The 15,173-nt window shown below is 40.3% G+C and overlaps 1 protein-coding gene across 1 annotated transcript; it reads left to right on the top strand.

Moving 5' to 3' along the window:
- Positions 1-1,712: 1,712 nt before the first annotated feature.
- Positions 1,713-6,799, top strand: LOC104574506 (pantetheine hydrolase VNN2). Its single transcript, XM_010225385.2, has 7 exons — positions 1,713-1,949; positions 2,053-2,183; positions 2,570-2,762; positions 3,431-3,722; positions 4,574-4,947; positions 5,243-5,413; positions 6,418-6,799. Exons 1-7 carry the CDS (start codon positions 1,737-1,739, stop codon positions 6,535-6,537), a joined length of 1,494 nt encoding a protein of 497 aa, XP_010223687.2. The 5' UTR covers positions 1,713-1,736; the 3' UTR covers positions 6,538-6,799.
- Positions 6,800-15,173: the final 8,374 nt, after the last annotated feature.

Here is a 15,173-nt window from a genome sequence, read left to right as displayed (position 1 = left end):
TTTTTTATCCTGTCTGTTCTGGAGTCCTGTGCCCTGGACAGCTGTCTATGAGCACAATGTCATCTTGTCAGAGGACACTGAAATACCTGTTTCTCCTAAGGGTGACTTCAAAACAAAATAATGTTTCCGGGTGAAATTACACAGTAAAGAGGCAGATATTGTTGAGATGATAAATATTTCCCTTGATTTCTTATCGAACAGTAAATATCATTAGCCCAGTTATGCTAGTTTACCAATACAGAGATAATGCAAGACCAGAGATACAGTTCTAATAGAGGATCTTTTATGACAAAAATAAAGAGACTATAGTAGTACTGTGCTATTTGCAGAACAGTCACTGCAAAATTTTCATATCAAAAATTAATAAAAAGTTAGATTTAATGATTTTTCAGAAAGCAGTTAAATATTTCAGTTCTATGACTATTTGCTTCCTCTCTTGCTTCCAGCTGACCTCTCCCCAACGCTGTGTGGGCAATAACCACCAGTAACAGTCATGATGGCTGCATCCGGTTGTGACGGTGGCATCCGGCCATTCGACTCTGGGGAGGCAGATAGTAGTCAAGGGATAACTGAGCATGTGCCAAATAAAACATGCCTGGTATGCAAATATGAGTTGATCATCTTACCCCATAAATAGGGACAGCCCAGAGCCTGCTGAGCTCTTCTTGCATGGCAGCATGCTGCATGCCTGGATCCCCTCTGGAGTAGGGACGTCTCTAAAGGTTATTCCTTGAGGTCGAGAGATTCCTTATCTGCAGAACATCCTTGGTAAGTGATTAATAGCATGGTGAAACTTTGCAAACTTGTTTAAGTTGTACCTCTGATTCATTGTGCACATAATCTTTTAAATCGACCAAGCCTTAGGCTTGCATCCAGCTGCACCCAAGACTCCTCTCAGGAGTTTGGAAAGGAAGGGTGTCCATGCTCAACCTCATGGCTCCACAGGAGGATCTCCTTGATGATTTTGTCTGACCCTGTCCTCTAAGTAGTAAATAACCAAGTATGCCTTGCCATCGAATCTTATTAAACCACTGTCTATGTTCTCAATAAAACATATTGCTGCTTCTCTTTTAGAGTGAAGTACCTCACTCCTCCGTGACAAGGGCTAGACATAAAGATTAACAGAGTTCAAGGCTTAGTGTAGTTGATTATGAATGTGTGAGGGAGGAGATTCTTAGGGAAGTTGCTGCAGTATATAACTTATTGGCCAAAGGAAAGAGGTAAGGTGGGTCCATGTATCTCATATCTGGGAAATGTATAAGCTACAGTCTGAAGTATGAGAGCTGTATTTCATGCCACTTGTCTGCCTTCACCCCCTACTGAATTCCTAAATGTTAGGGGGATACTCAAAGCATGGTTTGGTGAGATGGCCAGCTCTAACCATGTGAATGTAGGCATGTAAGCCCAGAGATTAGGTTTGAAAGCTGGAAGAGAAATGTAAAAACAATTTTTGCAAGCACTTTTTCCCGGAAGACTCTTTTAGATCTGTATCATTCCAGAATGCCATTTAGCCTTTTATTTATTATCAGCATTTTAACTGAGATGCAATTCCTAGATGTGATTCTTGGACCTCTTATAATAAATGAAAGATCTTAGATGTTGACAGTACAATACTGTACTTTCCCAGATTGTTTCCTAGATGATTATGTCCAAGGCAAAGTGTTAAAAGCTTTACTCCTCCTTCTGTTTCCTTTGTATATCCCTGGCCCATTCCCAGGAAGAACAAGGCCCCAGCCATGCTCGCTTTGCAGCCGCTGGCCCAGGCCGTGGTCGCTGCCCTCCTCGTGCTCCAGGCCGCCGCCTCGGAGCGCTTCACGGCGGCCGTGTACGAGCACGCGGTGATCCTGCCACCAGCCGCCATCCAGCCTCCCTCTGCCGAGGACGCGCTGGCGCTCATGGACAAGAACATGGACGTCTTGGAAAGGGCCATCCAGGAAGCCGCCCGGCAGGTACTCCATGTCCTAGCAGCGCTGTCAGTTTGTGCTTCCCCTTCTGCTGATTGCCCTGGTTCCCTGAGCGCTGGTGACGCCTTAACGGAGCCTGTCCTGCCAGGGTGCCCACATCATTGTGACTCCTGAAGACGGCATTTATGGCTGGCGCTTCACCAGAGAAAACATCTACCCCTACCTGGAGGATATTCCTGACCCGGAGGTCAACTGGATTCCCTGCACTGATCCCAAAAGGTGATTTATGTGGTTCCAAACTAATGTCTCACAGCCAAGTCAGCTGCTCTCAATAACTGTGTAAGGACTGCTATTTATTTTATCTTTTAAAAATCCTAAGTGCTTTATAAACGAACCTCATAACAATGGTATCTTAATTAAGTGGGCATGTGCCGGGTAAAAAGCATTGAGGCAGCCTCACTTTTAAAATTTGGGAAAGGAGGGAGAGGAAAAAAAGGAGGAAACTTTAGCTGAAATAATTATTTTTTAAATGTGTAAGAACATGTAATGTGTTTAAAACATGTGACGGACAGTTATTGTGTTAATAATTTTGAATGCTTTTCTTTCACACCCATAATTAAATTTCTTTTTCTTTTTTTGGTTCTCTTTTATCAAAAACGCTTTAGATTTGCTCCTGCTCCAGTGCAGGAACGACTCAGCTGCATGGCCAGGAATAACTCTATCTATGTGGTTGCAAACATAGGGGACAAGAAGTCATGTAATTCCAGTGACCCCAGCTGCCCCAGCGACGGTCGCTATCAGTACAATACAGATGTTGTCTTTGACTCGGAAGGGAAATTAATAGCACGTTATCACAAGGTGAGGATGGACTTTTGTATCAGCATCTTACTGATTATCTTCGTATTTTTCATCTCTCTGGCACCAGTTTCAGTAGTTTCATGCAATAATTTTATGTGAGTGTAGAGTAACAACCAATCAAGGATGATCCAGTGCAAACATCTTGTGGCCAGAAGGAAAAACAGGCAAGAACATGGTCAACTTGTCATGATTCCCAGGAGTACCTCATCTGCAGGAATCATGTGTGATATATATAAAAAATCAAGGTCTACATATGTGATAGTTAGCTGAAAAAGGCAGCAGCTTTCTAAACGCGTAGATGGTTAGCAGGGTGCTCACCATGGTGCTGCCTGGGCAGCGTTTGGGAGCGGGAGGCCAGGCCCTGAGGAGCGTTGGGAGCGCAGCCAGGGCACCCTGCCAGCGCCCACCCTTCACCGCGACGCAGCCGTGGCCCTCGCAGCCGCACGATGCGGGATGCCCGTGCACAGCCAGCCTGCCACCCACCCGGGCATCTCTATCTCGGCCTGAAAAGGGAGATTTCAGTGACTATTAGAGTGACAGACCCTGAATTCTTCTTTAAGGCAGTTTTAGACACAAAAGTAGTTATTTGTAACCTTGTATTATTTATATTTGCTATTTGTAATCTTGTATTATTTTTAATTATTATTTGTCTGTTTCTTGGTCTACAGTATAACCTCTTCAGAGGAGAAACTCAGTTTAATTTCCCCAAAGAGCCAGAAACTGTCACTTTTGAGACACCCTTTGGGAAGTTTGGCATCTTCACTTGCTTTGACATACTTTTCCATGACCCTGCAGTGGTTCTGGTGGATGAGTTACAGGTGGACACTGTGTTGTTCCCAACTGCTTGGATGAACGTCTTGCCTTTTCTGACTGCTGTTGAATTTCACTCTGCCTGGGCTATGGGCATGGGTGTCAATTTACTTTCAGCAAATACGCACAATATCGGCATGGCAATGACAGGTGAGTTGCATTAAGCAAAATGGAAATTACCTTAATGGTCCTGGATTCAGAAGTCATCAAAAATATTTTGCAAATAATAAAGTCTCTGAAAAAATTAAGAAAACTGCAATATTCTTGATATTCTTAAAACTGTATTGAATTTAGTAAATAATTTCAGGCAATAAATGCTAAATGTTCTAGGAGAGAGGTAATTAGAGAGATTGAGACATTACATTCTGATATTTTATATATTTTTTTCAACATGAAACAAAAGTTTCACTTAAATTTTCAGCCTCACATTGAAACAGACAGAATTTACTAACCTAAAAACAAAAGGGAGGGGTTGTATTGAACAGAATATTTTCAGGATTTTTTTTTTATGTTTATTGCTGTTGAAAATTTAGAGATGTTCATGCTTTCATTTGATATAAATAATTATTTATACCTGTACTTTTTTCTAGAAGCTGAGAAACATTGTTGTAGCTGCATTCTTACCTGACACAGCAGTGAAAGCCACAAAGGAATATTTTTGTCTGATTCTAAGCACACTGAATTGAGTTTAGGCCAAAGCTCTAGATTTCTTTCTATGAAATGTAATTATCTATCTCTATGATTTCTTTCCTTGGAAAACATGACACTTATGGAGCACTGATTTAGAATTGAGGCTTTCATTTTCAAAAGCCAGTGACATGCATAACCTGATGTTAGTGGTTCTGCCATTTAAAGATTCTTCTAAAATAGTTTTTGAGGCACATTTTATCTGTTGATTTAAAATGTTTTCAAATTTACATGTTAGGAAGCTTTCACAGCTCTGAATGTGTATCCAGAGTTTCCACACAGCTGCATCATAATGATTTGTGTGTCATTTGCAGGAAGTGGGATATTCACAGCAGAAGGCCCTGCAGCATATCATTACGACACAGAAACGGAGCAGGGTTCTCTCCTGATAGCAGAGCTGAGCTCGCGGCCCCGTCTTTCTCCTACCTACCCTCTTGCTGTCAACTGGAGCTTGTATGCCACAAGCATCAAAAAATTTCCAGAAGAACAAAACACTTTTACTGGAGCTGTCCGGCGTGATGTATTCACTTTCACTGAACTCACGCACAAAAAAGGAAATTATACTGTTTGTCAGAAAGATCTCTGCTGTCATTTGATCTATAGGATGTCAGACAAGAGTACAGATGAAGTTTATGTGCTCGGTGCATTTGATGGTCTTCATGGTTCTGTCATAAAATATCATTGGCAGGTAATTGTTAAACGGAAGTGAGTATGGGATATATATTCCAGGTGACTGTTAAGACACCAAAGTTCAATTAGCACATGCATTGAATTTTTATTTTATTTTTGAGGAAAACAATGATAAGTAAGTCTTTTAAAACCAGTGTGCACCAAAAGTGCGCAAAGAAATGTGTGGCTTAACTGCATCATTCCAAAGCACTTGTTCATTCCTCCATCATGAGAGCTTTTTATGCTATCGAGTCCAGCTCCTGATGGCTTAAAGCTGAGAGGCAAGTTACTTTACTGTGTCCTCTCTCCCACAGATATGCACACTGCTGAAATGTAAAAGCACAGACCAGAAGAGCTGTGGGCAGCCCGTGGAGACCGCTCGGACCAAGTTTGACATGTTCTCCCTGAGCGGCACGTTTGGCACTAACTACGTCTTTCCAGAGGTCCTGTACAGCGGGGTTCAGCTGGCCCCTGGGGAATTTGAGGTAATGGAGTGTCATCAGGCTGTTTTATATTAGATTCTCCAGATCTTGGCAAGGGAATGGTAACTGATACAGTGAGAAAGTCAAACAAATCCAAAAGCTACTTTCTTTGATTCTAAGGAGCGTAATTCAAGAGGACTTTTAAATGCAAATGGATTGAGTTTCTCCTTACTGAGGAGAGAGTGCTGAGTTTGAGAATCTCTTGTGTGTTTTCTATAGCAAATATGCATTCCCACTTCAGATTCCAAATCCATAAATAATAGCTTTCAAAGTCTGAGAATGAAAAAACACTTGCTCGTGTCATATATTTGTTTCGAATGGGACTTCTCTAAAAACATGTGCACCAAAAGATTATCAGATACACTATAGTGTGATCATGGCTTAATTACAAATATTTTATGCTTTCTTACCAAATACACGCTCAGTGATTGTCACAAAAACTCTTAAAAGTTGCAGATATGTGTAGTCTCTCTACAACAGTGATTTTAAATTGTTCAGTAAAAAGTACCTTAGAAAATCAACATATGGCCAATAGACTGACATCCTCCGTATTTCCACATGGAAAATGTTTAGGAATCTACAAATCAAAGAAGATTTGAAACTGGTGTTCTGTATCTAAATCTACATAGACAGACATATTTATATATAACATCTGTGTGGCTATGCTTGAGTAACTGATGGAAATTTAACAAATCTGTTCTTATCATTCCTGCCTTCTTATAAGGCAGAGAAAATGCTCTTCCTTACAAAGATGGAGCTGGAAGAAGTTTTAAAGAGCTTCAGATCCAAGGAAGTGTGGAAAAGTCATCGCAGAGCTGAAAACCATACTTTGATTTTCTATGACTTATTTCCATGCATGAGTCAGAGAGAATTTTGGTTTTATTCTCATGATTGTCTTTGACACTAGAGTGCTGCATGAGAATATTCAGCCTGTAAAGCCTTTCTATACAATGTGATACTGCTACTGTTAGTGGAAAATTAGTTTCATTCTTTCTTTTCTCAACCAGGTGCTACCTGATGGACGGCTGAAAAGTAAGCACAGCTCATCCAAACCACTCTTAACAGTGACCCTTTTTGGAAGGCATTATGAAAAGGATCCACCGCATCCACTGAGAGCCTCCCTGTGATGTAACTACTTGCTTTTTCAACAGTCACTGTCCATAGGATAAGCATTTCCTATCGAAAGCCATCTTGCCATGAGCAGTGGTAGATCCTCTGTGTTATTTCTGCTCTGCAACCTTACACTTGTTCTTAGCAGCTGCAGTAGTTGAGTTTACTTAGGAGAAAGCAATGTGATAGCTATCTTGTGTGTACCTATAAAAATGGTAAACATTTTTTAACAGTGATTGAGCCAATGTAATATTTTTTAACAGTGTAGAAATGCTTTGTCACGTGAAATCTTTTTCCAAAATTTCCAAATCTTTTTTTTTTTTTTTTCAAAGATACACTGTAGGTCACTAGAGTAACGCTGGTCAGAAAGCTGATGGTGAAACATCGGGCTTTCTAGTTTAGTACAAGGAAAAACTTCCCTGAACGAGCCTATTTCTTGTGCTCCTGCTTAACTTGTTTTAAGGCTGTATAAGCACTTAGGGTCTGTATTTCCTCAGCCTTATACAGCAATGAGTAGGACCTTCTGAAAACCCTATGGGCCTTGGCCCCATTCTGGCTGAGGGACTGTATCCTGAGAAGAAAAGCGGATTTGAAATCGTTTTAGGTGAAATCTTAGAGAGAGGAAGAGGAAATGTTGCACACAGGGTTTGAGACCAGCTGAGCTCTGTAGAAAGCAATGTCTGTTCTGGAGTCATTCTGAGCATGCATCGGTAGATACATGGTGCATGCATTCTAGGTTCAATGCATTTCAGATCCAACTTACTGCATAAACATTATAAACTTACTATGTATATATTATTAAATGTATAAATGTGCTCATGCTGCTGGATGTCTGGAAAAAAATCTCAATATGTAAGGACATAGGGAAAAGACAAGTAACATGTTTGTAGTGTGAGAACTGAGCATTACATAGGACTTCAGCAATGACATGTGAGACTTGGGAGTCCTGAACCTGATGTGTGACTGCCCTATTTGGCAGTAAACAAGCCTAATTTGCAGCACATATCCCTTGGAGTAGCCCTTGACTCAATGCTTGCCCATGGGCTTTTGTGTCTGCTTAACACTGAGCTGCCCCCAGTGTGAAACATGAGAAACACTCTGTGGCTTCCCACCCAATCACACTAACATAAATTATCCACACAGAATTTCTGTTTTCCTTGTGCTGCTGCTTCTCAACACAACTTTGGAGAGTCTTTCTAGGACTTGCTTTATCTTGGATAATGGACCAATCGAGCTTCAGAAGATAAAAATTTGCCTCACCTAGGAGCAATTATTCAAGACATGCATGGCTTAGAGGTCATGATTGCTTCTGGCTTGACCAGTATCTCACCATTTTCTCACCCGACTTGTGGTTGAGACCCAGAATAATCTTTCACCAAGGAGAGGAAGTTTTGGACAAGAGAGAGTATGGTCCACTGGTGGAATTACCAATCCCACATGACTGTGAGGGGTCTAATGAGTTTGAATGCCAGATTTTCAACAAGCAGAGAGACGTGCTGAAGGCTGGGAGCTGACCCCTGCTTTTCAGGGCCAGTTTGGTACACTCCAGCAACCTCTTCTCCCATGCATAAGGGACAGCATGGAAGGGAAAGGGCGAATAAGAATTAGGATGCTGGTTATTCATGTTTCTGCAATGTCATCCTGTTGACCACGATGACTGATCAGTTTGCACTGAGATCAGCACAGAAACATGCATGTATGTCAAAAAGCGTCTCCGAAACTTTGGTCTGGGAACAGCTGGGCAGCCTGCAGTACTTCTCCATCCTTCCTCTGCATGCTGCCCTGTCAGCCATATGGTCCAAGAATGGTAAAGGTGTAGCCATGATCTGGTACAGATCTGGTAAGGGCAAGAGCTTCCCTGACATTTGAACTGAAAAAAAAATACTGAAAAAGATCTTAAAATCATGAAAACAACAACGACAAAAAACACACAAGCACAATTCTCCCAATTGTCTTGGCCTCAGTGAGGTTAGACTGGGGCTCACAAAGCGGCTCCACTTGTGGAGGGGCTGCTCCTCCTGGAGCATTCTCACGAGAAAGGTAGTCCAGGAGCTGAAAACCCAAGGGAATGAGAGATTGTGTGTAACCAGAGAAGTACCTCCTTGTTCCTCACCTCCATCTCCCACTGGGTTACAATTTAGATAGAATGTGCCTTACCTAGCATTGCTTATAAGAAAAAAGAGAAAGAGCTACTGCATGCAAGTGTAATTTGACTATTTGCTTTTGTTGTCACAGTCAAATCATTTCAGGCATTAGAAACTTTTTACTGATTAGTAGCTACAATTTTACCTGTTAATCTGGGGACATGTTAGAAAGATACCTTACAGATGTACCAGTAGCACTCTCAAAAACAAAACAAATACCTTTTAGGTTGCTGGTATTCTTACTCCCTCAGAATTTCAAGTAAACTCAAATGCACACGTATCTTATAAACACCTTTCTGAAGCTGAAGAGGAATATAGTCAGCAGACCTTGTTTAAACAGAATTTTAGACATGCAGCCTATTATTACTAGATTAAACATGCCAGATAAAACATACATAAAATACCTATAAAGATGGAGTTAGTGAGTTTACTCAAGCTCCCAAGCTTGATAATGAGTGATAATGAAAATGGGACTCCTGAGGAAATAATTCGTTTTTAATAAATATTTTCTTTTTATTCAAAGGCAATTTTTTGCCATGTTATGCCTCCTTATCACTGCTGAGGCTGTGAAAACTGAAATGAAGTCTCTCACACATCTGCTGGGATTTCTCAAGTATGGTATGCTTCCCGGATACAAGCAAAATTGACTCTTTGTCAGACAGAGTTGAAAATAGGTAGATTACAACTGATATTGCTAGTAAAGTAACTTACAGGATATAGTAAAAGGGGCAACCCAGCTCAGGTTACATGAAAAATTAATATGATTTTATGACTGGGCACACTGAAAACAGAAGTCTATTAAGACAGAAAAAGTAATAGAGCACCTGATGATTTCAGCTGAGTGCAAGGAGCTGCTGGTAACATCAGTACTCATGTAAAGTGTCTGTAGAACTGAGGCTTGCCAGTTATGGGTGGATTTTTCCAAGCCTTATGAAACGCATCAGGAAAGGACCCTCAAGCCTCATCCATTGCTGATGTAAAAGACATCTCTGAAGATGACACTGAAACCAAATGTGAAGAAGAGCTGACATGTAGATTTGAAGAACAGCTGACCTGTTATTTTCCAACATCTGTTGTACAGGTTTCCTCTCTTCAAGAGAATAGTGACGGTGTCATAGAACGGATCACTGAGGAGTTACTTTATCACTTTCCCCTTTCTGATGATAAAACAAGATTTTAATCAAGTAAAGGATAGAATTATGCAGAACATGTATTTCTTTTGCAGGGATCTCACAGTAGCTCCGTTGTATTAATGAGCAAAACCCTGGATCATTACTTCTGGGTGAGGGGGTCCATCAAAGTAGTGTTAAACCCAACCAGATACAATATCTCCAACAGAAAAATTTGGTGGTCACAGTGATTAGACAAAGTTAGGCTCTAGGAAATGTGGGTTTTTAGAAAAGAGAGAACTTTTGAATTATGCCTATTACAGGAATATTCAAAATAGAGAAGCAGAGAAAAATGATGAAAATCACATTCATTCAGAATAAATTCTGCTAAACTTTTAAGAAAATTATCCAACTATGTTTTTAGTTTCCTGCCCAATACGTATTAGATAGAAAATATACAATTCTATCTAATCTTTTTTTCTCAATAACCCTACCCCAGAAGCTGCTCCAGATGATGTCCTAACAAATCCCATTCTTTTATGAACTGGAAAAGTTTTTTTCATCACTTGTCAATATTTCCTTCTTATACCTTGAATGCTATGCAAGGCAAACAAGTCAATGTTATGGTTGACTTGAGTAAGATTGGTCAGAACTTTGAGGAAATTTTAGCTCTGTGTAAAATTTAATAAATTTTATTGTCTATATTGAATTAAAGCAAGCAGGTCTCAGACCTAGAGCAAAAAGGTACCAAGAAAGCTGTAATTAGCTAATTCTTTTTAAGAGAACAGAACACCACAGCCCTCATTACCTCATTGCCATTAAGTAACACGGAACATCTAGGCTGTGCTATTCTTAACCATGTTAATACAATTCTAAGTGTTTCCGAACAATTCATGTTATCACAGGTGAATTGCTGGCAGCACTGGACACTCTTCCTAGGTTCGCAAAGTCAGTACAGATACAGTGGGTGATGAACAGGTGGAGAGACCATGACTTGAGTTTGAGTTGAAGAATTCATACGTTTTAATTAACCAAGAAAACTCCACCTAGCCCTAGACAGTGTTTGTAATGTCCATCATCAGTTACAGACTGAAAAAGAGTAGACTTTGCTTTTTCTGAATGAATTGAGAAATAATTTGGATAGATCAATAAGGACAGCAGTAATTGTTGAGGCTCACTGCAGTTGACACAAGAATGCTTCTCAGCGGCTTGTGATGGACTGTCAGATGTCATGGAGCCAAACAAGAAAATAATACTAGAACCTGTCAAAAAGTATTACAGTAGACAAACAGTGCATCCTGCAGAAGCCACAGATGAGCATAACCGTGTTACCCTGTGTTGACTAGCTAGATCAGCCATAACTAGAAATGTTCAGTCTTGGTCAGACAGAAGCTCAACATGTTGTCAGAATATACTAATTTCTATTTCAGTTTAGGGAAATATTTCAGTTTAGGAAACAATTAAGGAATTAGCAGAAACATTTATAGCTTCCATCCACAAAATATTAAGATACTTCCAGCAGCTCCTCATTGCTACAATGACAGCAAAATACTCTCTTATCTGTTCAATTAATCCCACTACAGCTGTGATCTCATACTAGAAACATACAGTTTAAAAAAATGCATTGTAACTACATGATTTGAACTTTGCCTATTCATTTTCATTTCCTGCTTCTAATATTCATTTTTATGATCTCATAGTCTGGTAGTGTGAGAGAATTGTTTGAGAAGGGGGAAATTAGAGAAAAACCAGGGCCTAAGAGACCCTGGCGTTATGGCGTTGCTTGAGGTGAGAGACAGTTACCACTTCCAAGACGGTTTGTATGTACAGAGCCTACTTCTCCACCATTCCCTTGGCAACACAATCTGCCCTGCCAGCACACACAAATAGGAGTAAACGAAGAGTGGGGCAGAATGGAGGCCCCCGGCCAAGCTTTGTTGGCTTCCCTGTAGAGGTGGTAATCTGATGCAGCTGATGAGTGAAGGGAGGGTGGAGCAGAGTGAAGACATCACAGCCAAACTTGTACTCCCTGCAGAGGTGGCAACCTGGTCGTACCATGCAGCTGATAAGCCACATACATAACACGGTTAAGAGGTCTGGTGCTGGGCCAACAATGGTGGCAGATCAGTCCCTTCTGATGGACTTTGCTCAAACTTCTCATTCTAATCTCATTATAACACCCACACACAGCCCATCTTGGAAGCTACCCACTTCCAAGGAATGACCACTCCTCACTGAGCACGCACTCTAGATTTTCAGTTAACTTCGGAGACTTTTAAACCAATCAATAATGAAAGTAAGTATGACTAGAGTCACTCAAGCTCCATCTAAATGTGAAAGAAAATATATAAAAGAGGAACTCAAGGAAAAGGAAGGAACTGAGAAAGAAGGAAGAGGGAACTGAAAAAGCTCAAAGAACAAAAAAAAGAAGAAAGAGGAGAGAGGGCAGACTCTATCTTAACTTCTGGATCAGTCGACATGCTGAACTTCTTTCCTCCCCTCTGTTCAGGAAAGAACCTGAGGAGACTCCTTGAGTTTGAGAGCCATCTCTCATCTTCTGGGTGAGTGATGATTCTGCATTTGTACAGCAGGCACTAAAAACCCCACACTGTAGTAGTGAATTTCTGGTACTGACATGTGAAACCTGTTCTCTGAATGTTGCATTTGAATAAATTTTGCTATTCGTGAACTTGACTACTTACTTTGAAGGTGATGGGACAAAACAGTTGGCAGACTGTTCGTGAACCCGGTACTGCCAGAGTCAGGCATATAGTTACCACAGTATTTGGTATTCCTATTAAGAGATGAGCCCAGCAGCCCCCAGCCCCTCTAGCATTTGAGGATCGTCTGGACCGCAAAGGGATTCATCTCTTACCAAATTTGCTCCCGCTATCAAACTGCAACAGTTAGCTGTGATGGTGTCAGGTTATATGGTGGTCACCAAAAAATGTAGGAAACAGTAATATATTTTAATGTTGGAAAAAAAAATAGGCAGTCTTTTGGAAATACAACCTTCTGCAGGGAGGAAAAAAAAGAATTAAGTATTTGAAAACAGCTGGTTGCTCCGCTCAGGTACCGCTGCCGCCGCCCTGGGGCCGATGCCGCGCGGTGCCTCCTCAGCAGCGGGGGCTGAGCGGGGGAGGCGGAGCCGCCGCCACGCGGCCGGCGCGTGACCGGGCAGCTCATTGGGCGGCCTCGCGCGGGATCCCCTCGCTGATTGGCTGGTGGGTTGCTGGGCTCCGCGTGCTGCCGGGCAGGGCAGGGGCCGGTTGTGCTTAACCCTAAATAAAGGCCTTTGGCTCCCCGTCACGGAGAGCCTGCAAAATGTAACCGTGTTTCTTAGGGGTACCTTGACATAATGTTTTGTGGGTTTTTTTTTTTTTTCATTGAGGTGTAAAAAAGACAAATGGAAGCAGTGAAATTGCTGTATTACTGCTAAAATCAATCATGGTATGTCATATGTATGCAGAAACAGTGATGTTTTATACTTAACTGAGAGTTAAATTCTGAGTTTTATTTTTCTTTGCACCCTGCATAGACACCTAAAACCACTTAAGTAGTAGGCAATGATCTGTGTGACTCTCACCTCAGCACAAGGTGAGATCTGTAAAATTCCCATTCTCGCAGTTTGTCATCCAGCTGCACATTGAAACTGTACAAAAAATGCTCAAAATGGTGCAAACTTTTTTTTTTTTTCCCAGCCTTTACTTCGTTAGTAGTTGCCATCTCTACTTTTCTCAAAGATATTCTGGTGCTTAGTTGGCTGCAATAGATAACATAACCAAATTGTGAAAGCACATTATAATTTGTCCGTGGAAACTTACGGTTTGAAAGAAGAATTACAGTTGCCCAAGTAGAAATCAAATATATCTAGCACTGAGATATAAGAAGATAGAGCAAGCTTTTAACTTGGACATTAATGGAAAGTGATGGACTTCCTGATAGCTTGTTTGAAAGCAAGCAAGCTTTGGCAGGTGTGTGTAAAGATACTGGTGGTGCTTTTCATAACAGATGCCATTCAGCTATACAGCAAGAGTGTCAAATGGCTTTCTGTATAAGGAACAGAATTATAAAGCTTACATTCAATTAGTCATCATTAGCTAGCAACAGGCTTAAACATTCAGTTTGTAGAAGACTTTCTAAGCCTATTTTTAATGCTACAATAGATATTTTAGATTGTTTATATGTTAACAGCAGACTCTATTTGCAGATGTTCTTCCAAGTTCAACGTTGGATTTAGTGAAAGGTGGGCACTAAATCACTAGATTCATGCCTAATGTAACCATCTTTGCATTTTATCAAAGAAGCCTTACAATGCTTTTTTGTTTGTTTGCTTGTTTTTCTGTTTTTTTTTCTGAGTCTTGTCTTACAGACCACTGTCTTTCTACCACCAAATATGTGACCCATACCCCTTCCTGATCACATAGATAATTCTATGTTCGATAACATTTTAGACAAAAAAAACAAACTGGTTGGAAAATTTATACTAACTAGTAACTGAAGGAAGATGGATGAACTGGTACCATTAACCAGTCATTACTTTTCAGCAGATATACTATAAGTCAGAGTTTGAGGATCTGTTTTCTACAGAGAGCTTCAAATTGCTTCTCCATGCTTCATTTGATGTTTTAGAATATCTCCCTCCTCCTTAAAATGATGAAAATTGCTTTATTAAACCATCTCATTTTATTTTGATTTCACTCCATTTACTCCTTCAATTCTAATTGAGCATTACAGTATTCTCACATAGTGTGCATAGACATTATTTTATGAGCACAAGAGATTTCATCACTGGAAGAGTTTTTCTTTCCTATTTCACCCAATGATCTAATACAACTTTTCTGACCTTTTCTTTGTCATTTCAGCTTCTCTTCTCCTATGCTGATGAGCTTATGATTTAGCTATCTGACAATTCATTTCCAATCCAAACGGAAATTCAGCTTTTCATAAAATCTGATCACATATTTAGGATTCTAAATGAGAGCTACTTAGTATTGATATTTTGTAAATCTGTTCCCCTACATATATAGGTAATAGCGCACAAATAAATCATAAGGATTCTATATTCTGCAAATAGTTAAATGTACATATCTCTCACAGCAAACTCATCCTTCCAAAGCCAAAATATAGCTTTTGGGAAACACTGAATATCCGAAGAGGCTTGCATCTTGCACTGTATGCTAATATATGCTAAATATTAATAATAAAACATAACATTTAAATCCTGCAATGGAATGTTTTAAGTTTGGGCCTAATTATGGGAGAATACTTTAATAAAGTTGTACTTTACAAGGAAATATATTTTTTCAGCTGTTGTTTTACCATGCATTTCTGTAAGGGAAAGGTGTTTTCCCAGTTCCAATCAGAGTGTTTATTCCACACATTTTGCATTTTATGTGC

Source organism: Tinamus guttatus, unplaced genomic scaffold (assembly GCF_059628265.1).
Source record: "Tinamus guttatus ecotype Peru unplaced genomic scaffold, ASM5962826v1 Tinamus_guttatus_pri_ptg000525l, whole genome shotgun sequence".
NCBI lineage: Eukaryota > Metazoa > Chordata > Aves > Tinamiformes > Tinamidae > Tinamus > Tinamus guttatus.
Note: the sequence above shows the minus strand (reverse complement) of the source record. Positions and strands in the feature narration are given on the sequence as shown.

Excerpts from the sequence above, each read along its gene's own strand:
- LOC104574506 (XM_010225385.2), top strand. The coding sequence starts at position 1,737 with ATGCTCGCTTTGCAGCCGCTGGCCCAGGCCGTGGTCGCTGCCCTCCTC. Across the intron at positions 2,763-3,430 it reads TAATAGCACGTTATCACAAG|TATAACCTCTTCAGAGGAGA; the intron begins GTGAGGATGGAC and ends CTTGGTCTACAG. Across the intron at positions 4,948-5,242 it reads TCATAAAATATCATTGGCAG|ATATGCACACTGCTGAAATG; the intron begins GTAATTGTTAAA and ends TCTCTCCCACAG.